At 41.5% G+C, this 23,781-nt stretch overlaps 1 protein-coding gene across 2 annotated transcripts in view; it reads right to left on the bottom strand.

The window, feature by feature from the left end:
- Window positions 1–4,267: 4,267 nt before the first annotated feature.
- brwd3 (bromodomain and WD repeat domain containing 3) overlaps window positions 4,268–23,781 on the bottom strand; it is a 40,753-nt gene continuing 21,239 nt past the window's right edge. Inside the window, exons 19-40 of one of the 2 annotated variants that reach the window (XM_057821828.1) lie at window positions 21,571–21,748; window positions 21,335–21,428; window positions 21,102–21,257; window positions 18,488–18,564; window positions 18,225–18,420; window positions 18,054–18,164; window positions 17,881–17,988; window positions 16,566–16,690; window positions 15,498–15,580; window positions 15,311–15,422; window positions 15,185–15,246; window positions 12,619–12,774; window positions 12,421–12,541; window positions 12,227–12,352; window positions 10,699–10,771; window positions 10,573–10,626; window positions 10,349–10,486; window positions 10,096–10,248; window positions 9,866–10,023; window positions 7,867–7,955; window positions 7,636–7,779; window positions 4,268–5,724 (exon numbers count right to left, since the gene is read on the bottom strand). In XM_057821828.1, the coding sequence (XP_057677811.1) occupies window positions 4,964–5,724; window positions 7,636–7,779; window positions 7,867–7,955; window positions 9,866–10,023; window positions 10,096–10,248; window positions 10,349–10,486; window positions 10,573–10,626; window positions 10,699–10,771; window positions 12,227–12,352; window positions 12,421–12,541; window positions 12,619–12,774; window positions 15,185–15,246; window positions 15,311–15,422; window positions 15,498–15,580; window positions 16,566–16,690; window positions 17,881–17,988; window positions 18,054–18,164; window positions 18,225–18,420; window positions 18,488–18,564; window positions 21,102–21,257; window positions 21,335–21,428; window positions 21,571–21,748 (3,275 nt within the window). In that variant the 3' untranslated portion in view covers window positions 4,268–4,963. The remainder of the gene's footprint in view (window positions 5,725–7,635; window positions 7,780–7,866; window positions 7,956–9,865; window positions 10,024–10,095; window positions 10,249–10,348; window positions 10,487–10,572; window positions 10,627–10,698; window positions 10,772–12,226; window positions 12,353–12,420; window positions 12,542–12,618; window positions 12,775–15,184; window positions 15,247–15,310; window positions 15,423–15,497; window positions 15,581–16,565; window positions 16,691–17,880; window positions 17,989–18,053; window positions 18,165–18,224; window positions 18,421–18,487; window positions 18,565–21,101; window positions 21,258–21,334; window positions 21,429–21,570; window positions 21,749–23,781) is intronic. The other variant, XM_057821829.1, reaches the window with a different exon arrangement.

Genomic DNA, 23,781 nt, shown 5'->3' with positions numbered 1-23,781 from the left:
GACTTTTTATATCTATCAGGGATAGCTTTTGTGTTTTCCTGCTTGTGATTGCACATTATTCTTTCAATATTATGTCTGACAAACGTACTTTCCTGAACGGACATACGTACAGTGTTGCTGTCACGATGTATCGATGTTTAACGGTGATTAAAAATAACCTTGTTTGGAATTGTGGCTTTTGTTCACCGCTGATATTGATAAATATTGTCCGGCGAGTTGCAAAGTGAACACCGGTTTCCATCTGTGCATTGATCCCTTCTGCATTTTGGAGGTGTGGCACAGCAAAGTGCGTCACCGCTCAGCTTTGTTTGCTTCTACTCTGACTCAGCCCGACTGCCAAAGCCTAACAGTCATACACGTAACAGTCCTTGTTCAGCTGAAGATTTTTTTCCAAATGGACACACGTCCGATCGCAAATTCTGAAAAGATTTTCCTGTTGATTAAATGAATAAAGTGCAATAAATTAGACAATAGCACGAGTCACAAGTAAGTCCCGATCTTACCTGTTGTCCAATCGAGTCATGAGCAGTGGTGGGTAGAGTAGCCAAAAATTTTACTCGAGTAGTCTTACTTCTAAATGATATAACTCATATTCATTGAAAAGAATACTCAAGTCATGAGTAACATTGTGAGTAACTGCTTACAAATAAAGTTTATGATTTATTATTACACGGTAAATATCTTTTGGGGTAAATAGCGTAGAAAAATGCTTGTCTTTATTAAAGTGATCCTCTGATTTAAATACATGTAGGCTCTAATAAACCACAATTGTTCTCTTGTACTAAAATATGTTGTTAGAAACACATAAAATGTTAAATCAAAGGTAATATTTTATAATATTTAGTCCATCTTTTGACCGTTAGTTGGCGCCATGGTTTGCGTGCTCGCAGTGATGACGTAATTGGTATCTTTCCAAATGTGTAGCGTGTTCAACAATTGCTTATTGCTGCCTAAACTCGCGAAGTAAAATGCCATGATGTGCTGCTTTTGGATACAAGGGATCGGTCTAATTCCTGGATGTTCGAGTGAGTAAAAAACGCGGATTTGGATTAGTATTGCTATCTTTTTTGTTGACTATTCTTCGTGGGAGTTTACCCCAAATCATACTAAATAATTAAAGCACTATGGCACGCTACAGTGACGACAGTGACTCTGACGTGGACTTTACAACAATGTTGGGAGTTCGTCAGGGAATGCGTGTTTGCGTACTGCTGAGCTCCCGAGTGAAGAGTGGTCAAGGTGGAAATATTATTTTTTGTGAATAAATGTGCATAAGTGGAAGCTTCTCCCCTTTCTGGTACTTTTATACACTTATCCTAGCTACCACGCGTTACAATGTACAAGACCTGGATTACACAAGGTGTGCTCTTTGGCCTGTACTGTATGTAAAGCACACGACAGCTCTGGATGCTAACAATCTACATAATTATATTGGGAAAACGTTTGAAAATGCATTATGCTTACCTTGAATATCTGCTAATAAAACCGGAGTTCCCGAATCCCAACAGCATGCACTCTCGCTCCCAACCGGAGTTCCCAACAGGACTCTGTCGCATCACCAGTTTTGCCCAACTTTTGTCTTATCAGGTATTTGCTGCACACATTATTCCCTGAAACTCGTCTTGTGAACGACCGACAGTGCTGTCCTGCTCTTCACTTTTCAGATCTGGTTCAAATAGGAAGGGTAGAACTGACGACATGTTGGGAAAGCTAACGAGTGACAAGCTGGAATTTCGGCATTCAGAGCCAGTGACGTCACGCACTGCGACGTAACAAGAATGGCGACCTATCACTTAAAATAATTTTACAAACTTTATTAAAACAAAAACATTAAGAGGGGTTTTAATATCAAATTATTATAACTCATACTAACATTTATGTTTTAAGAATTACTCGTCTTAAAAATAGAGGATCCCTTTAAATGCTTCATTAAATGAGTCCACTCAAATCTGCTCACGCTGCTCACATACATACAATGAGTTGAACTGCAAATGTTTAACAAGCTAAACTATGACGACTGCGGAGGCTTGAAGTTTCAGCTTCCAAGCTTCCATGGCTAGGTCAAACCTGTCAATCATCGTTAACATTAACAAGCAACTCCATTGCACTGCCTCACCAGAAAAACAGCAGGAGGGAGAGTAAGAAACTACGTGATTGGATCGGGACAGCTCTATAAAACACTGCATTTATTTTTTAACTCATTTGCTCCCCAAAATGTGTAAATACGTTCTATTTTTAATTGTTTCAGTGTCCGAAAGACGTATTTATACGTCTTTTACGTTTTTTTTCCCCACAAGAGAAATTTCTGGGTTCTGATTCACCTTAGCGCCAAGGCACAATGCTGAAAATCCATTTTAAAGCAATAAAACTGTCCACTGGAGGGCAGTAGCGCATTTGATAAGACCCGCAACCCGATTCAACAGAACGAACGGCCGGGCCACCGGCGCAGAAGACAACCGAATGGATGTCCAGGATACCAGGAGGCGGACGACCGAGCAGAACAACCGGGAGGATGCCAGGCGTTGGACGACCGAGCAGAACGACCGGCACCACCAGTGCAGCGGACGATGCCGTTGAGAAAACACTACCAACTTTTCAGGAGGCTCAACCCTTTGTACTGACTCAATGTTTTAAAAGCTTGAAGAACACTCACCGAAAACAGGTTGACAATTTATTGGTCGACAATGGTAAAAAACAGGCAAAAACAGACGAAGGAGGGACAATTCTGGATCCAAAACAAGGTTACATGTTTTCGAGCAGCAAAAAATCTGTGTTATCTCAGTGTCCAGTCTTTTTAGAGTCTTTGCTGAGGCGGGGCTTGTCGAAGGCGTTTCTGGGCGTTGCTTTTGCGTCATCCCCTCTGTGGCCGGTTTTGGGCGGCTTAGGTTCGTGCGCGGATTGGGACGCCCGCTATCAACTTTGCTGTCCAGGCTGGTTGTACTTGTTTTAGGACAAAGCGCTTTGTCCTTGGAGTTTGCTGGGAGAGCTGATTGCAAGAGTTGGTGCGTCAATCTTGTGATAAGACGGCATTGTGTATCTCTTCTATTTCTTCTCCTTAAACTATGGTGTGCTATTTATTTTATATTAGTAGTGTAGTCCTACCGTAAATATGAAAATGATACCATTTCCTGATTAATTATATTCAGTGTTGTTAATTTTACTTTAAAAAAGTAATTAATTACAGTTACAAATTACTTCTCCCAAAAAGTAATTGCGTTAGTAACTCAGTTACCTGAATGTAAGAGTAATTAGTTACTTGGCAAAGTAACTAGTGATATATATATATTTTTTTTTTCTCAAAAAAAAAAAAAAAAAAAAAAAAAAAAAAAAACACAGGTCACACAATGTGAAGCTTAAAGGGTTTGGGGGACAATTGGCCCTAACCCAATTCTTTACCCTCCGCTTAACTAGACACAAGGGTATTGTGATAACTAGCTAGTAACCTTTGCTATGTGTGGAAGTCATTTAAAGTTGTGAATCAATCGTTAAAGTTGTTAAAATTTCTCCCGTTATTGCATTAGTTCCCTTCTGTCTACTTTAAACATGTGTAAGTTTTAAAACTGTTTCATCATTTAAAGATAGATTTAAGTTAAGATTTTGCCGATTTAGGAGCATTTTAGATTTAAAAAAAATTATTTAGGTTCGCTAGGAAGGATCTCTACATCAGGGCCTTCCTGAGAGGTCTACTGCTTTAAGATGGCGGCTGTTTACAAACGCATGTAGTCCTTAAAACATGTTGGCAATGCAGCAGTGTCTGTCATTTGCATCTAGTTCTATAATATGATATCTACCGTGTCATGTGGGCGTAGTTTGTCGGCTATGGCTGCAGTCAGGTATTATTGGAGCCACCTAGCATCGCGGTTGCAACGGCGTCTTCCCCACTCCTGCTCAGCTCTCGTCCCCGTGAGTCCGTTTCTCTCAGACTTTTTTTTTATTCAACCAACTTAGTAACGCATAGTAACGCACGCCTTTCCCGCCTCAGTAACGGTAACGGCGTTGCCAAGATGAGAAAAGTAATTAGATTACTCATTACTGAAAAAAATAACGCCGTTAGTAACGCCGTTATATTGTAACGCCGTTATTAACAACACTGATTATATTACGTGTGTTAGAGTAATGCAAACAGACGGTGCCTACGAGAACCTGTACCATATGTATGTGGTAGACTATATATGTGTTAGACTAATGCAAACAATTATATGGTGTGTGCGATGATATCTTTTCCCCTTCAGCGCGAAGTAGCGAGGATCACTGTATATCAAAACACTCACAAAAGACCAGTTTAAGAAATTTTTCTTTTATTAAAAACAATCAGAACACTGTATAAAAAAAAACAGAAGACTTCCCCCTCCACATTATTACATTGTCAACTATTAAAATGCATATGGGCCAGACAATTTCTTCTACTTCCTAAAAAATAATTTTGTAGACATCTGTTAGCGCTGCTGCTCACATTGGTCATCTCTTACAAAGGAAGAAAAACTTGTTTGGTTTCCAACTCATGATGGTTGAATGCAAACGGAGAAGTGAAATGAAGATAAAAATGTGCAAATTAAGTCCCGTTCCTTTTTAGGCATTGACGGCCAGAGACGGATAAGACTTCTCCGGCCGTCGATGAGTCAATGCCGATAAAGGGAAGACATGGTATGTACAGTCGGTGAGGCAGTTATTGAATCCACGGGCAAACGGTTCATCCAAAGGAAAGTGGGAGAGCACCGTTTTTCTTTGGTGGCCAGTGTCGAGACGAGCAGCACAGGACGAGCGTGACAAAGCGGAGCAATAAGGCCGAGGTGAGGAAGAAGACCCGCAGCTATTGTCCAGAGAAAAAGGGGAAAAAAACACTAAACATATTGGTAGCACCGTTGTTGTTTAAAAAAAAAAAAAAAAAAACTCATTTATACAGATATTTATTATTTACACAACTGTACAATCCCTGCAGTGTAGTTGTGGTTTTTCCCGGGGTTCAGTGGCCCCATCCCATGAGGTGGCTGACGCGAGCTTTCTCCGTCATGCGGCGTACGCGTCCCGAGCGCGACCTTCCCAAGTTGATGAGGTCGTCGTCCGACTCGTCCGGGTACGCGACCGTCCTCCGTCCCTGACGGCGAGTGTTCACCCGGCGAGGTTCGTAGCGGGCAGTCGTCGACTCGCTTTCCTCGTCTTCCTCCTGCTCGTCCGATTCTTCTTCCTCTTCTTCTTCTTCTTCCAGCTCTTCTTCTTCTTCTTCATCCTCCTCCTGCGTTTCAAGTCTCATATTTCCCAGTTGAATGGGCTTCTCTAATTTGACCTCCTCCTCCTCCTCTTCTTCTTCCTCCTCCTCCTCTTCCTCATCCTCCTCCTCTTCTTCTTCTTCCTCGTCCTCCTCCACGGGCTGCGGCGCTCTTACTTTTTTGACGGTTTTGGCGTCCTCTCCTCCTTCGTGTTTTCTCTTCCCCGTGATGATCATCTTATCCTTCAGAGAGATCCGCAGCGACAGGCTGGGGGCTTTGCTGTAGTCGTGATCTCCTCCCTCCACGTACTTCTCCGCCTCGCCGTCCGAACCGCTTTCGCTGTCGGAGGAGGAGGAAGAGGAGGAGGAGGACGACGGCGAGGACTCGGTGGACGACTCGGACGAGGAGCTGCGGGAGCCCGATTCGTCGTCGTCGTCGGACTGAGGCGCGCCGCCTTCACCGTGGAGCTGCTCGGATATTCCTCTCCGCTGCGGCCAGATTCCTGATACACACAGTTCTGAGATTGTTGACAAGCGTTTAGGAGTCCGTTCATTTCAGAATCCATTATCCTATCCATTTCTTTCTTAAATAACAGGAAAAAAAATGCAATTTTGTTTCTGACTTGTAACAATTAGGGCCCGAGCACTAAGCGTGCGAAAGCAGGGCCGGCCCAGCCTATACTCAGACTATGCAGCTGCCTAGGGCCCCTGACCGCTAGGGGGCCCCCAATTTGGCAATTGTTTAATTTATATTCTATTTTGTTTACCACAGTTTGCTTTATTTGACTTTTGTGAGTTTTGATACTTGATTACAAGCTTAAAAAAAAAGTCCTTCCTTAACTTCTTTCTTTCCTCTTTTAGAAAAAGGTTTGGCGCTATCTGCTGTAAGTACTGACAATCATTTGGGGTGAGAAGTTTGAAGTATGCAGTGCAACAAAATCTGATTAATATACAAAATATGGACATATGGGTTGGATTGCATGTATGGGTTTCATAGTACACTGTGACGAAATGGTGGGCCAAAAATATGGGCCCCTTTGCATTATTTTGCTTAGGGCCCCCAAATGGCCTGGGCCGGCCCTGTGCGAAGGCCCTATTGTTCTGCAAAGGATTATTATTATTATTTTATATTTTTTCTCAGCAAATGAACATGGCCAATTTGGAGGCTTGAACACGCTCAAAAACTCACCCAAATTTGCACATATGTGCGGCAAAATTTAAATTTCGATAATTTTGCATCGTTGCATTAAAAACATGGCTCAGTGCCGCCCCCTTAAAATTTTAAAATTGGCCTATAACATAAGGGTTTGTCAGCATAGAGCGATGAAATTTGGGGAGTCTATACCTTGTCCAAAACTGCTCCAAAAACTATGGCACCCATATTCCAAACCCAACAGGAAATCGGTTATTTTGGATCGAATGTGAAATTTTTATCGATTTACAGGGTGCACATTTGAGACCCTTTCGCCGAGGGAGTTAGTTGGATCGTCTTCAAAATTGGCGAGACTGTTCAGGAGACATATGAGATCTTAAGTTTTTAAAGTGGTGAGTTTTCATTCATGGGTCTGGCCTGGGCTTGGTGCCAAAGTCGGCCATTTTTTCGGCAAAATGACAAATTCGGTAAATGACTAATAGCTCCTTGACACATAATTCAATCTTTTTCTTATCTGGCATGTATGTGTGGTATCCCACCCTTAACACGAGTGCATAGAAATATTACCCATTAGGCCTAGCGACCCCTAGTGGGAACAGGAAATGCCTTTTTTTTTTTTTTTTACGAGAGGCAGCGATTCATGCCAGACATCCGAGGAATCTGACTCAACTACAGCAATTATTATTAGAGAAGAATGGACAAAGATTAGTCGTGAGCGATGTGCCAGACTGATCTGCAGCTACAGGAAGCGTCTGATTGAAGTTATTGCTGCCAAAGGGGTGGCCAACAAATATTAAATGTGATGGTTCACTTACTTATTTTTCTCCCTTCTGTCATTGTTTGCATATTATCCTCATTAAAATATGAAAACTTATGTTTTGGGTGGTTTTAGTCAAAGCAGACACGGTTTTTTCATCTGTGTGATTTTAACAAAGATCAGATTAAATTTGATGGTGATTTTATGCAGAAATGTGAGAAATTCCAAAAGCTTCAGATACTTTTTCATACTATTTTAAGTTACTTTCATGTAAAGCCCGTGCGCTGACTTTGCTCCTCAGTGAAAGGAGATGGATCTTTGTACTTAGATTTTTGAAACATCTTCTTTGTTGGGTCTCTTCTCTTTCAATAATCCTCTGTTAGTCTGGTAAATTATGTCATTCTCTCTTAAATGAATCCGTTTTGTTATTTTTAATGATAAAGGAGGTTCTACTCTAATGCTGAAGCACGGCAGGTGCATTCTTTATAGCCACTCATTAAGTTTCCCTGGCAAACGAACCTGACTTCTTGGTCGGAGTTGCTTGGCTGCGCTTCGTGCGATGTCGAGGCTGGTTTCTGTTTTTGCAGCTTGTCCCTGAACTCGGAGAAGAAGCCCCGACGTCGTCTTCGTCCTCATCTTGTGCTACACTTCGGCTATGCTGAGCTGAACAAATAGAGCAACGTAAACACCCAACACATGTGCTAACCGCTCGTTCACCGTGCTACAAAAACTGGGAGAAAAAATGGATACCTTTATGTCGTGTGGTCGAGTGATTCTTCACTGAGGTCTGAGATTTTCTGGACTTAGACTCCCTGTCGGACTTGTGCTTCTTTTTGGAGCTGGAGATAAAGCAGACCAAAGGTATTTGTTGGCAGAAAATCTTTATTCGAACTAACTAATTGTTAGAGTAACACTGACAAAATGACACTTTGACACAATGTATAATTGAGTTCATTTATTTTCCCTTCAAAATATAGCCATTAATATCTAAACCCCTGGCAACATAAGTGAGTACACCCCTTAGTGAAAGATGTCAATATTAACATACGTACAATATGTCAAGAAGCAGAAGCTTGTTTTTCTGTTTATTAGTTGTTTTTAGAATATTCTAGAATGACTTCCTGACCAATGTATTGATAATCTTTGTATCGCCATATCGTCAGATCGTTATCATGAGTTTTGAATCGTAAATCCTATTGTAAGGTACCAGGAGGTTCCCACTCCTACAGACCATAGGACGTGGTTCCAGAAATCCATGTGCTTTGTTAACATGTCTTCAGCAAACTGTGGGCTTTCTTGTGTACCGTCTTCAGAAGAGGCTTCCTCCTGTGGTGATAGCCATGCACACCAATTTGATGTAGAGTGCGTCGTATGCTCTGAGCACTAACAGGCTGACCCCCCACCTCCTCCATCTCTGCAGCAATGCTGACAGCACTCCAGCGACGAGCTCTCAAAGAAAGCATTTGGATGTGACGCTCAGCACGTGCGCTCAGTTTCTTTGGAGGACCAACCCGATGCCCGTTCTGAGTGGACCCTGCTCTTTTAAAACCCTGGATGATCTTAGCCACCGTGCTGCAGCTCAGTTTCAAGGTGTTGGCAATCTTCTTGTAGCCTTGGCCATTTTCATGTAGTGCAGTACTTCTTAAAAAGTGGGGCGCGACCCCCCCAGGGGAGGCGCAGAGCGATGCCAGGGGTGGCGCATGTGAGCTCTGGGAACATGTTTTTTTTTTTTTTTTTCCCCCGTACTAGAATAAAGTGTACTTGCACATCCACTCAGTGGGTGGCAGTGGCGCTCTCATTTTCAGAGTGCGCGCAGTATTTTTGAACTAAGCAAGAGCACACAGAAAAGAGATAGGAAGAAGAGCTGTGCGCCGTTTTCCGACCGGACTCACGCAGCGACCCACTGTCTTCTCCAGTCCTCACGTGTCCACCCGAGAAGTGCCATTTTCGGCTTGGGATCATCACGACGACCGCTCTCACCTACCGTTCTCCCTCGGCTGCCGAGAATGCGCTTTTTTCGGGCCGTTTGCCTTTTGGCTTTGACTTTTAATACAGTGGGAGAAGAGGAAAAAAACACCGTTTACCGTGTCTAAAAATGATTATAGCGGACAGCCGGAAGCCAGATCAATTAAGACGCCACTTAAAGACATTAGACCCCAATCTCATTGATAAGCCGCTTGATTGTTTTTCAGCGAAAACGTGGGGAATATTGCCAACAATCGTACCAGAAAATAATTGAGAAGCACTGGTGTAGTGCAACAATACATCTTTTAAGATCCTCAGAGAGTTATTTGCCATGTTGTACCATGTTGGAACTTTCAGTGACCAGTATGAGAGAGCTGCACTACAAATTTGAACACGCCTGCTCCCTATGCACACCTGGACCGAGTAACACTAATGAGTCACATGACATTTTGGAGGGTAAATGACAAGCAGCACTCAATTTGGATATTTAGGGATGTAGTTTCTAAGGGGTGTACTCACTTTTGTTGCCAGGGGTTTAGATATTAATGGCTACATTTTGCGTTATTTTGAGAGGAAAATAAATTAACTACTATATAAGCTGCACACAGACTACTTTTCATTGTGTCAAAGTGTCATTTTGTCAGTGCTGTCCAATGATATACTTAAATATCTGCAGAAATGTGAGGGGTGTACTCACTTTTCTGATACACTGTAAATCAACGAAAGCAGCAGCCCTGTCTATTTTTTTTTTTTTTTTTTTTTAAGCGCTAAAACTTGAGCGCACCTCGCAGTTGGGGAGCTGCCTCCGTTGTGCAACCTGTTCCTGTAGTTCTCCCTTTGACGAGCCCGTCGCTCATTCTGAATGGCCGACTTGTGGTCGGATATGATGGAGATGATGCGCTTTTCAAAAAAGGCCGACAAGCTGAGGGTCATCGTGTAGATCTAAACATAAAACAAAGAACATTGAAAAATGTAGTCTTCCCGAAGTGGTAGAATCGTGTTCAACTGCATTACCTGGGATTTCTTGTTTGGCGTGTACGCTTTAGAGTTGCTGAAAATAAGGCGGACATCTTTGGCAAACTCCATCGGGTTCTCGTAATTTCCGGCGAGCAGCGTCTCCGAAACGGTACCCAGATCCATTGGGGTGTCGATGATGTCTCGGTAGTCCTGAGCAAAAGCAAGGGGCGCAGATTAGCACGCTTCCGTGTGCCGCCGATGTTATCTTTATGCGTCAGGAGGCCGCAGATGTTCTCGCAGATTATTTTACCGGGTACTCGAAGAGATCGACGGGCTGCCTGAATGGCTGAGAATCGTGCGAGGAGATCATTTTACGGAGCAGCTCTCGACATTGGCCTCGCCAGGCTCTCGGGTCCAAAACCACCCCGCGTAGCTTTGAATTGCGTTCCTGGAATTGAAAAGAGTTCACTGTGACAGCCACGGCTCAAAATTCTCATAATAGAGATGACGGCATTCACAAAAATGGTCTTTTACCCGATGTCCTGATGATGTCCCCGGAGTGTCAGAGTCCACATCAACGTCTACTGCCTGAGGGGGTGGTCAGCATAAATGAACATTTTCACTCTAAAAACTCTTTAAACTCCATTCCAACCATCTCACCTCATCTTCTCCACTGCTGACCTCATATTTCAGTTTATGATAAAGATTCAAGATGTCTGTGCAGCTTTGGTCTCTGGAATTGAGAAGGAGGTGCTTGGTTACTATCAGAGCTGAAACGATTACTTGATCAATTTTTAAAATGGAGTTCTCGAAATATTCAAGGAAATTTCTTCGGCTCCAGGAATTGTTTAATTTTGCCAGCCATGATGTTTTGCCCAGACTACTTTTAATGCAGCACAACACGCTGACGTCATGCGCATACAGGAAGAAAACAGGCAGTGTATATATTTGATTTTAACCATAGATGAATATAGAAGTAACGCCGACGAAAGCAATGAGAAAGACACCAAGAAAAAGCAGAAAATGTCAAATGTCTTCAATGCTACAGCGGAACCGAAGGTACCACGTTTACTCATAGAACGGAGGAGCGATACTCGGGACAAGGTCAAATTAAGTTAACGTCACGCTAATAAACAAGATTAAAGTTACTGTACCTTGCTAACGTAACGTTAGCCTTGCGGAGGGCTATGTTTCTATTATTGATGAACACTGTCGATGCGTGGCTAACGCGTCTTTCATACAGGCTTTATTTAATCTGTAAAAACACAGCGCTGTAGAATGATGAGGGTGTAAAATAAAAACATAAAAAGCTACCTTTCAATTTTAGCTCAGTAGTCACTGATGGATAAAACACCAAGTAGCACAGGTGCCTAATGTGCTCCAAAACAGCAGTTATCATACACTTATTATTAACACGGCAAAAACTCCAAATCCTATCAGGATTTACTAATTTAGACTAACTTAACTAGAATTTATAAAGGGCCCATGACAGCAAAAAGAATGTTTACTTCATATTTCATGCGGTATTTTATCCTCGTGAATGAAATGGACGGCTTAGATGTGTGTGGAAGCGATCGATTTATATATTCAATTTTTTTAATCCCGCACCGTGAAAATGAGCAACTTCCTGGATTCAGGACGAATGTGAATGTGACGTCACCCGGGTCAACATCTCACAATACAGCATTGCTTTATAGCATGCGGATGGACTGCGGATTCAGCTGATTTTGCTGATTAATTCGTTTATTTTTCGCATCACGCCAGTCAAATGTGCTGCAGAATTTTGTTGCTGCACCAGAGAGAGGCGTGTTCATAAAGTTCCCGTACCGCGGAGAGTGGCCAAAAAAAGTCCGACAACTGTGGGATCATTGGACTTATGAGGAAGTGAGTAAACATCGTGTTTTGTATTATGTCAAATACTGGGATCATGGCACACGTTTTAATACGGAGAATAGAATCACACAATAATGGTCTTTAAGATTTTTTTTATGCTGTCACAGGCACTTACTTTAAATCTGAACAATGCAATGCAATGGTGACAAGCAAAACAATTAAATATTCTTCCACTAGATGGCAGAAACCATCCATAAATCAAAAGTGTTATTAGTGTGGCTATAGCTTAGCAGCCAGCTTTATTTACTGTTGAGTTTGTTCCAGCTGAAAAAAAAGCAAGGAGGCCACGTATTACCCGATGTAGTGGAGGAGGACGTCCGTCACCACTTTGGCCGCAGCGACAATGGGGCTCTGGGGTTCATTGAACGTGCGGGCGTTATGTTCAATGTAGCGCACCTCCCACATGAGCGCGGAGATCCGTCTGAAATGGGAAAGTGTGCAAACTGAACACTACTGTTTTACAGTGAGCGACTGTATGCTCCGCCCTACCTGTAAAAATGATTCTCCAAGCGTTTGTGAATGGTGCTGATGTCGGTGGGGTAGGCCACCACAGTGCAGTACAGAGGGTACTGTTCCAGATTTACAGGCGAAGCAAACGGCTTTGCCACATCTGTGGAAATGTAGAAAAATGAGCAGAATTAATAGTTGGGATCGCCCATGAAAAAAAAAAAAAAAAAAAAGATTTACCAAGTGTAAGCAGCTGATCAATGCCACGGACAATTCTCTGGCACTCTTCGTCTCGTGTATGCGCTCCCCACTCGCCTTCCTGAGGCTTGTAGAGAAGCGCTTCGAGCTCCTCCTCCGCCACCGCGACGCCGCCGCCCACCTGGTCGGGTAATAAAGCTGAAAGGATCAAAAATACCAGATTAACGTTGTTTGTTCAGTCTTTCCGGAATAATATGAGTTGTTGGTGTTACAAAATGAAAATCAACTTGCAATTTTCATAACATCTCTAATAGGTGTGTGACAATAGCGTACCGCAGGAATGCTATTTATAGACCGCAAGGCTGCGTGACATCACCATCGTAAACCGGAAGTGGGTCAACATAGAAGCGCTCTCGCATACAACCCATGTTAGTACAGCTTGTTTTCTGACGGTAATCTTAAAATTTCAAAAAAGAACATGCAGAGTAAACACTGCTGCAATGGAAATTGTAGAAACGACTCTAGACATTTCGACTTATGAAGGATGTTTTCTTCATAGCCAACAAAGAGGAAAACATGTGAACAATGGATCAACTTGTACGGACGTCCAAAAGACCAGTTTAAAGCCAGCAAGATGAAGCCATTCACCTTCATATGCAGTAAACATTTTGTCAGGGGCCATGGTCCTACAGACGACAAAGAGGTAAACCATTTTGATATTTTTACTTATTTTTTAGCTTGGCATTTTGCCGTGCTGCTTGTCAGACAATGAGTAACCTGAAAAAAATTAAAATGGTATCTGACTGCCACTGTTGTTACCATTTCTGTTGTAAAACAAAAAACAACTTCAATAAATGTAAATAAATTATAGAATAAAAATTTGTTATTAATGAAAAAATTAAAAGTGTTCGTTGGCTGTCACTGAGTAGCATTTGCAATCGCTACACAAAAATAGCAATATGAATTACCCCCAAGAACAGTCAGAGAGGTAAGACAACCACAGGATATAATATATAAGAAAGGCCGGGCATATGGTGATAAAGGATAGCTTGTTGAAACAGGAGAATGTTATTGTCAGTGGCGTAAGGCAATGCACACAACAAAAATGTGTCGTTAAAAAAGCTACCTCTGGATCAGGTCGGCTCTTTTTCCTGTTTTTTTCAGCCCTTGACATTCAAGCCATCTCCCAAATTGAACATTTATATGTTCTTCCACATCTTTACCAGTGAATTTGGAACCAGCGACATCATTTTAGGTAGGTTTCGCTCTGTAAACATCTCTTTCGTACACTATTTACATGCATTTAGCATTAGGGACAAATGCTAGCTTGACCTGCCTAGCAACAGTTGCTAATGTCATGAATAATAATGAGCTAAAGTGACGTGTTGCGTGCGGTGCGCCATTCCGATCCTCTGAAAAATGGCGCGATCCCTAGTCCCAATCCCTAGTTTTAGATGGACTTTTTCATATCAGCCGGTCGGATTAAAAACTTTTTAAATTTTTTTTAAAGGCTGTTACCGACACACGTCAAATTTCTAAATATCGGCCAAAATATCGGTCTATCTCTGGTGACAATATATCGAAAAGATGACATATCGTTATCAATATGCTCCCGCCAAGAATCGATATATCATTTTACAAAGGTGTCACTCGGGGTAAGGGCGAAAAAAAAGCAACCAACAGGTCGCTAGCGAGCAAAATCCTTCATTAGAATAGTGTCTATGTTAGTTAACTGGCTGCCATTACGGCGCTAGACATCCAATTCATTTTGATTGGATTGGACGCCTAGCACCATCAATAGGAATGAAACCAGATCATGTCTTGTGGGCAATTACAGGTCACTTCCTCTTCAGTAACCAAAAATCAATAGGAATTGACCCAGAAAGGCCCCAAAATGAATAGGAAGTGATCTAGAGATGCCCCAAAATCATCAGGAAGTTGACTGAAAATCACCAGGAAATGACCTAAAATGCCCCCAAAATTAAACTCACTGGTTGCCACTGACAGCATACAACATTCGTTCATTTGCTGTCAACCCTCCCACTTCAAACGGATTGGACGTCTACTAGCTGGATGCCGTCCTGACTTCGAAGCATTTACTTTTTCCCCAAGCTAGACAGCTAGTGAACGACACTTTAATAATCAGACTTCTTCCTTTTAGTTCTGATTTATTGAAAGAATTGCCTCAAACCATTGTCCTCTTAAGACTGTAGTAAAACTACAAAAAAAGTACACAACATAGCATTAGCAACAACATTAGCACACCAGACAAGTTCGCTAAACATAAACAAAAACGTCTTAAAAATATAAAAAAAATTATATGACATTTCTCCCAATAACAGATTATGTACATTCTTTAACACAACCATTCTTACGGACAAATCTTGTCCAGGGATGATATAAGCACAACATTATAACGAAGGCATCAGCCTGAGACGTCAAGCAGCCATATTCAGTTTAGCAAGAGTACACTAAACCATGTCGCAAAGCGACCGAAAGAGGGCGCTGTCGGACAGCGCAAAAAACATGCTGTAAAATGTACCAAAAGGCAGAATAAGCGGTAAACAATACCGTTTTTGACAAACCCATTCGCTTTAATATGACTAACCTTCTTCAGGAATAGGTTCCATGTCCCAAGGGCTCAATTTCTCCTGCTCACCATTGTCCCACCTGATGTGAAAAATGAATTTAAATGACCGTTTTTGACTGAAATTGAATATAACAAAACCCTTACTTGACTGCAAAACACTGAAAAAGACTGTCTGGATAGTCCAACTGCAAAGGTTCCTGGTCTTCCACCAATCCGAACCACCAAGCATCATCAATGATGCTGCGGAATCTCATACCTGTAGTAAACAATGAGGAAAAAGGTCAGCAGCCGCTTGGCGTAAATTAACTCGTATAGCCGAATGCCGCCTTACCCGGCTGCCAGTTGTGGTTGTTGGCCTCATTGTAGAACTGTTGCAGTACTAGAAAATCTATGACATCTGGCATGTCGTGGTACCTTCCAAACACAAAAATGTCAGATTAATTAAGGACAGTAAATGGTATTTATCATTGACTGTATGTCAGGGATGGGAAATTCGGGAATTAGCTACTGTTTGGGCGACTTAAAAAAAACAAAAAAACAAAAAAAAACATTGGAGACAAATTGGTGGACAAGACTCCAGCGTTGTAAAGACTAAATCACATAAGTCGAGTACGTCGTAATCTGTGGACTACCTGTATTGTCAAACCCCCACTGTAAATTGAGGTGTGCGAAATTTCCTATTCTTAGATTATTCGTGATTCGGCCGTGGAAGATTCGAAAACGATTCACAAACATCCAAACTCAGATTATTGAAATATGCCAAGTAAAGCGGAACTAAAACACAGTCAGCGCGGTCTTTGGGGCACAATGAGGAACAGACAGAGTAAACATCATGCTCAACTCACGCCGCTAGATAAAAACACAATCAGCCACTACAAATTTCGCCCACATAATGCTACGGTAGATATCACATGTAAATAGAACTAGATGCGAAATAACAGACTCGCCGGCGTTAGTAAGCAGCCGCCATCTTAGAACAGTAGACTTCTCTGGAAGGCTGTTGTAGCGAACCTAAACGCGTACCGCACGGATGCTATTTTTAGACCGCAAGGTTGCGTGACGTCACCATCATAAACCGGAAGGGGGTCAACCTAGAAGCGCGCTCGCATACAATTAATGCTAATACTGCTAGTTTTCTGCCGGTAATCTTTTAAAAAAGACCATGCCAAGTAAACACTGCTGCTATGGAACTTGTAGAAACGACTCTCGAGATTACGAAATAAGAAGGATATTTTCTTCATACGTTTCCCGAAGCCAAAAAAGAGGAAAAATGTGAACAATGGATCAACTTGTGCATCAAGAATCGATTTATAATCGAATCGTAGCTTCTGAATCGCAATTGTAATCGAATCGTTAGGTGCACCAAGATTCCCACCTCTAACTGTAAGTGTGAACTCACTTTAAGGAGAAGGAGTCATTGGTCATCTTCCCTGAGAATGGATCTAGGAAAGCCAGTTTTAAGCAGCAGAGTGTGGGCGGTCCCACTTCATACTTAATTCCGACGACCTTCACAGATTCCTGGTCCTGTATTGTGTCGGGAAAACGGTGAGTTAAAATGCCAATTCTTTGACAGTAAAAAATATTTTAGACCGCGAGAACCAAAAGTGGTATTTACCATGTGGCCTTTTTTTGCCATGTGGCAAAATATTTTGCCATGTGGCATTATTTTTTCACCATGTAGCAAAACGGATTTTGCTATGTGGTATTTTTTGCCAATTGGCATTATTTTTTTCACCATGTGGCAAACTGGATTTTGCCATGTGGCATTTTTTTTGCCACGTGGCAAAATGGATTTTGCCATGTGGCATTATTTTTTGCCATGTGGCAAAATGGATTTTGCCATGAGGCCTTTTTTTGCCATTTGGCATTATTTTTTCACCATATGGTAGAATGGATTTTGCCATGTGGCAAAATAGATTTTGCCATGTGGTCTTTTTTGCCATGTGGCATTATTTTTTCACTATGTGGCAAAATGGATTTTGCCGTGTGGGTGGCCAAATGGATTTTGCCATGTGGCCTTTTTTTGCCATGTGGCATTATGTTTGGCGACGTGGCAAAATCGATTTTGCCATGTGGCCTTTTTTGCCATGTGGCAAAATGGATCTTGCCAGTTGGCATTTTTTTTGCCATGTGGCAAAATGGATTTTGCCATTTGGCATTTTTTTCCCATGTTGCAAAATGGATTTTGCCATGTGGCTTTTTTTTGCCATGTGGCATTATTTTGTGCCATGTGGCAAAATGGATTTTGCCATGTGGCATTATGTTTGGCGACGTGGCAAAATCCATTTTGCCATGTGGCCTTTTTTTTGCAATGTGGCCTTTTTTGCCATGTGGCCAAATGGATCTTGCCATGTGCAAAATGGATCTTGCCATTTGGCCTTTTTTTAGCCATGTGGCAAAATGGATTTTGCGATTTGGCATTTTTTTCCCATGTTGCAAAATGGATTTTGCCATGTGGCTTTTTTTTGCCATGTGGCATTATTTTGTGCCATGTGGCAAAATGGATTTTGCCATGTGGCATTTTTTTTTTATCATGTGGGAAAATGCATTTTGCCATGTGGCATTTTGTTTCGCGATGTGGCAAATGGATTTTGGTTTGTGGCATTTTTTTTTAAAATGCCATATGGCAAACTCCATTTTGCCACTTGGCTAATCCACTTTTCGTTCTCGGCCCTGCTGAATATTTAAACTCTCTTTTCAAAGCGGAACTTCACCCTGAGTTGGAGTTTATTCCACGGTTGTTTCTGAGGGTTGATGGTGTAGGCTTTGGCCCGCCGGACCGCTCGGACGTAGGCCTGATGGCCCTGTTTGAAGTAGACCAGCTGAAGGAAAACAACCATTAGCGATACATTTTATGTTACTAAACTTGGAAACTAAGCTCCACAACCTCATCGCCCATTTGCGGGACAAACGGTGATCGATGCGGGATGGTCTCCATGATCCATGAAGGTGGCAGCCATGCCTCCGCGTCAAGTCCGCCCAGAGACGTTGTGGGTTTCTGACAAGATCATCTGTGTCAGAGCGATTGAAGGAAGTTCCCACAAAGAATGTGCCTCACCTGTTTGGTCTCTTTGGGCTTTTTCTTCTTTTCTTCGCGTTCCTTTTTCTTTTCGTCCCTTGCCTTGTCATCGTCTTCCTCCTCGTCAGAGCTGCTGTAACCAGAGGGCTGGACGGGCTTTCTGGTGGATCGCTTTGGGGGCTGCAGGTTTATCCCGGCATCGGCGGTCCAATCAGAGTACTCGCTGGAGGAGTCGCTAGAAGTGAAGGAAAGCTGTTAGGTCCTTGTTAAGAAATGCACGAGCGCCGGATATCGATCCTCACCTGCAGCTGCTCTCACTCTGCCATTGAGCTTCACTCTCAGAGGATGCACCGCTGGCTTCCCCCTGCTCTGTTCCCTGCTGTAACACAGTAATGCATCCATTGTTGCTGATGAATGCGAAAATATTTTGTCGCCGAACAATTCGTCTGACGAGACAAAAGTGCGCCACACTACGTGTCGTATCACAATAGTGCTGGAACAATTAATCGACTTGAGTGATTCGATTAAAAATGAGCTTCGAATCAAATTTTGCTGCTTCAAGTATTCGTTTAATTCGGATGGAGTTGTAATGTTTTTTTTTTTTTTTAAAGTGTCTGCATTTAGTTTTATTTGGATCATTGGGTGGAAAAACTGCCCTCTAGTGGCAGCAGTGAATATGAAATAACTCATTTAACATGGCTGAAACCAGCTGCTCCCTGTTAAGACCTACATAAGCTAGGTTTTTGTTTGAGCTAAAATGTTTTTTAATGCATTCATAATTTAGTTTCTAGGTATATTTAGCCTTTTTTGTGGGAATATGTGTTTGAACAATTTGTTAAGAGCATTTTTTATAGCATTCAAGCTAATGGACTTTTGCTATGCAAGTTAGCCAGTGTTCTTTTGTTGTACTTAGATCCTCATTTATTTATTTTTTCATGTCGCTTGAGGCAAAGCTCAGGTATTTTCATTTATTTTTAAATGAAAGTTCAACTCTGCATATTTTTAATTGAATGCTCTTGTGTAAATGCAATCAAACCTTTGATTTACATCTCCTAACATTTATTCTGCAGACCGTTAGATGTTCCGATGACCCGATTACTCGATTCTTCGAACTAACTAGTTGATTAATCGACTACCAAAATAATCGATAGCTGCAGCCCTATATAAATATATTATTAAGTATTATCATAGAATAATAATATATATTAGGCCTGAACGATATTGGAAAAACTATTGTTGCAATTTTTGTGGGGTTTGCAAGATTGCGATATTAAAAAAAAAAAAAAAAAGTTTAAAAAATAAATTTTCACTAGATGACTTGGTGTTTGGAAAGACTTTGGATAATTCACCGTGACCACAGTGTACAGTGATCCCTCATTTTTCACGGTTAGCGGGGACCAGAACCTGCCTCGATAAGTGAAAAACACTTTTTTTTTTTTTATTGGTATGTGTTCAATGTTTTTTATTCAGATTTGCATTGGAAGGAGATACATAAAAGACATGTTTTTTCACTTTCTCCCCCAAAGTATGATTTTAAAAAATGTATATACATTATATATTATTATTATATACTTTAATAAATGGCTTTTAAGCACTTCAAATGTAATAATAATGATCCATTTTAAACATTACTGTCCCACCGAATCATTTTTAAACAAGAATAAAGTACTGTAGTAGAAAAATGCTTGGCTTTATTAAATGCTTCTGTTTATCTACCTTGGCTGTGACTCCTGGAGTGACATAAAGAAATTACAAACTTCTCAAGATTACTTCTAACAGTTAACATGTATGGCTGCCTCGAACGTCTTGACACACACACACGCACACACGCACACACCCACACACACATTCATTCCAGCGGGCACTTCCTTGCACAGCAACTATTTAACAAGTTAAACGATGATTGACATATGAGGCGCATTTGAAGCCGGCTTCTTTGGCAAGATCAAAGACTTCTGTCAACATCAAATCTGTCAACATCGTTAACTTTAATAAGCGAGTGCCACAGTGACTAAGGAACAAAGAGCTGGGAGAGGGAGGGAGGGAGGCTGTGCAAGCGCATGAAGTTTGTGGGATTTAAAAAAAACAACAACAACAAAAAAAAAAACAATCGCTCGTCCTTGCGATGGGACTATCGCGCATGCGCATATCGCAATGGCGATCTTTAAACGATATATCGTTCAGGCTTAATATATACTAAGTATTTTCGTCCAAATGACGAAGGGATAGTTTACATGGAGACTGCGACACAAAGACGCAATGACTGAGTAGCGGAATGGCCTCGCGTGAATATGGTGTCGGCGAAGACAAAAAATTCTGAATCCTGCCTCTAAAGTGGAAGAATTCTATTGCGGGGGATTGAGGGGGGGGCTTGCTTCGCATGCATATCAAAAGTCACTGCGGCGCGAGACTGCGCCAATAACGTCAGCCCTCGTACACGTCACATTGGACGTGCGCAGCGGTGCTACGAAACATTAAAAACAGCAAATATGGCGGAATGTCGGATTTAATTTACTTTTTTTTATAATATTTTTGAATTAAATATGTTGAATGTTTCCATTTTTGTGCCTTTTTGAGCAAAAGAAAAATGCCATTGCTTTGAGTGGGTGGGCATGTTTTTATGCGGGCTGATGGGCTTGGTGGGGTCAAAGTGCATCATTCGCTGTCGCCTTGTAAATCTGCACTGCCCCCTAGGGCCTGGCATGTATACTACATCATTTCCATGCGGAATTGCTACATTATTCGAATGGAGACGGGCCCATATAAATGCAAATTTGAAATTTTTCACATTCTTGGAGGGTCACCATGTAAACAGCCCCTGAGACATAAAAGGCTGCCAAAAACAACACTGGAGACATCAGTATTTGACGGACTAAAAGTCCCAAGTACGCATGATTTTTGAGAAATAACACCAACTTCTCTTTCACTGTCGGAGTGGCTGTTGGAGGCGTGTTCCTGACCGCTACGGTTCCGTGGACGGCGTACTTGTGCCGAGCGAGTCTCATACGCGTGACGCTGCTGCTTTTTCTTTGTAGGCCGCAAGCAGCGCAGGCGTGTGGTCAGGGTTTCCACCTGTAAAAGAGCAGAGAGGATGAATTAAAACAGAAAATCACAGGTTGAAAAAACAGAGGTGTCATAGGAAGACAAACCTTAGGTAAACAAATTACTGGTCTCTTTCTCCTCTCGGCATTGTAGAGAGAACATTCTTTATCACTTTTTGCTAGTCTGGTTTCCTCCATAACACTAAAGGAAGACACCAAAACATTTAGCCTTCACAAATCACGAAAAGGAAGGGGAAATTTTTTTTTAAATGATGTTGCACTAGAGTATGAGTTGCATTTTGGCGGGAAATATTAAATCAGAAAACTCGTTCCTGCCGTCTTACGTAAACATTCCTTGTGGCAATTCATTGACCACCACCCTGCGGCTCCAGGCCAACAAGTCTCTCTCTGTGGCCACTTGACTACGCAGGGCACTATTCTGCATTTGCCACATGCCGTCCACTTGTCCACTTCTTCGAGGACCCACATTTGGAGAAGAAGCTACAGCTTGTGCTGGCTCACCTGTCAAACAACAACAGCAAAAAATTGTACTATAGCTCAGTACTTCTCGAATAGTGGGGAGCGCCCCCCAGAGCGATGCCGGGGGTGGCGCATGTGACCTCGAGAAAATACTTTTTGCCTTACTAGAAAAAAGTGCAATTGCACATCCACTCACTGGGTAGCAGTGGCGCTCTCATTTTCAGAGTGTGCGCAGTTTTTTGAACCAAACAAGAGCATACAGCAAAGAGCACTAAAGATATGAAGAGCTAAGAACAGGAAATATGACGAAGCACATGTAGCGTTTGGCTTTGACTTTTAATAAAGTGAGAAACAAGGAAAGACCTGTCTGTTTACTGAGTCTAAAAATGTTTGCAGGGGATAGTAAGGAAGCCAAATCAACATCACATCACATTGATAAGCTGATTGATTTTTTTTTTCAGCTAAAACGTGCCGAATATAGCCAACAATCACCTCGCTCTGTCAGTGTTACATCAGTAAATCAGCGAGCACTATTAGCATGATATAAGTTGGCATACCAAGTTGTTCAGTGCAAAATAACTCCACACTATAGCAAAAGAGTTGCTACTGCCTGCAGCAAAAATAAAAACGGTCCCTCTGTCCAATGACTGTCATTTTTGTTCTATTCATTTCTTTTTCGATCAAATTGTTTGACATATTATCCTCATGAGTTTCTCATCAATTTGAATGTATTATTATTTATTGATATTAATCAATTTTATTTTTAAGTATTAAATGGTTGAATGACTGAACATTCGTTCATTCGCTGCAACCCTCACACTTCAAAACATGATATATTAATTGTGAAAAAGTTACATGGGAAATCACAAACGGTATGTGCAGATTGGTGATTACAGATCATCATTATTGGACATTACAGTTGGAGTACCACAGGGCTCTGTATTGGGTCCAAAACTCTTTACACTGTTTGTCAATGACCTATGTATGACATCTAAAAAAAATTGAAATTTAAACTCTTCGCAGATGACACCAACATCCTATGCTCAGGAAAAAATTGAAAGAATCTGATGCATGATGTAATGACAGAATTAACATATCTGAATCACTGGTTCAGACTAAAAAAGTTAGCAATAAATATGGGGGAAAAAACTAAATATATTGTATTTGCACATAAAAAGACAAAAACTGACACAAATTATACAAAATAGTGAAATTGAATGAGTAACAGACTAAATTTTTAGCCGTAATACTGGATGAACAGTTGAATTGGAAGAGTGCTGGACTACTGAACAAAACTAAACCCTGTTTAAATTATAAAGCACACTATATCTTGTTCTTTTCTAGGAGCCTACCCACGTACCACGTGCTCACTGTATGGTTCCGCCCACTTGTCCATCAAAACATAGTGTTAACCTGTTACGGCTACGTACATTTCTCCTATTTACGTGTTTTTCTGCTCCTTAACATTAATAATCAAAATGGTGAAGGCGTGTGTGGCTGTTGGTTGCACTAACAGAGAAGATGGAAGGAGAGACTTTTACCGTATTCCGAGGGATCCAAAGAGGAGAGCGAAATGGACGGCTGCAATTCGACGTGAAAACTGGACACCAAAAAATCACCACAGACTATGTAGTAGTCATTTTATATCCGGTAAGATGCATTTAATATATATTTAGAGGGTTTTGGCCTGACAACCACAATTAAGATCATTGCTAGGTTAATCGCCGACAACATACGACGTAGTACGACATAGTTTCAAATTCAAGATGTTTGTGACTTCCCTTTCTTCCACCATCGTTATTTTTTTAATAATATTTAGCTGGTACCAAGTGAAAGAAACTGGCCTCGTCTACGGGGCTGACAAATAACCACAATTAAGATCATTGCTAGGCTAATCGCCGACAACATACACGTATGTATGTAGTGAGAGTGCTATCGCTAAACCATATAAACATTAAAAGCCTTAACTCCATTGACAAACGACATGAAATACATTAGACTTGACAGTGGATGTTAGCAATAACAAAAGATTTTGAATTGAAAATTTCGTAACTCACCTTTCCAAGCACAAGATA

Source organism: Corythoichthys intestinalis, chromosome 18 (assembly GCF_030265065.1).
Source record: "Corythoichthys intestinalis isolate RoL2023-P3 chromosome 18, ASM3026506v1, whole genome shotgun sequence".
Lineage (NCBI taxonomy): Eukaryota > Metazoa > Chordata > Actinopteri > Syngnathiformes > Syngnathidae > Corythoichthys > Corythoichthys intestinalis.
Note: the sequence above shows the minus strand (reverse complement) of the source record. Positions and strands in the feature narration are given on the sequence as shown.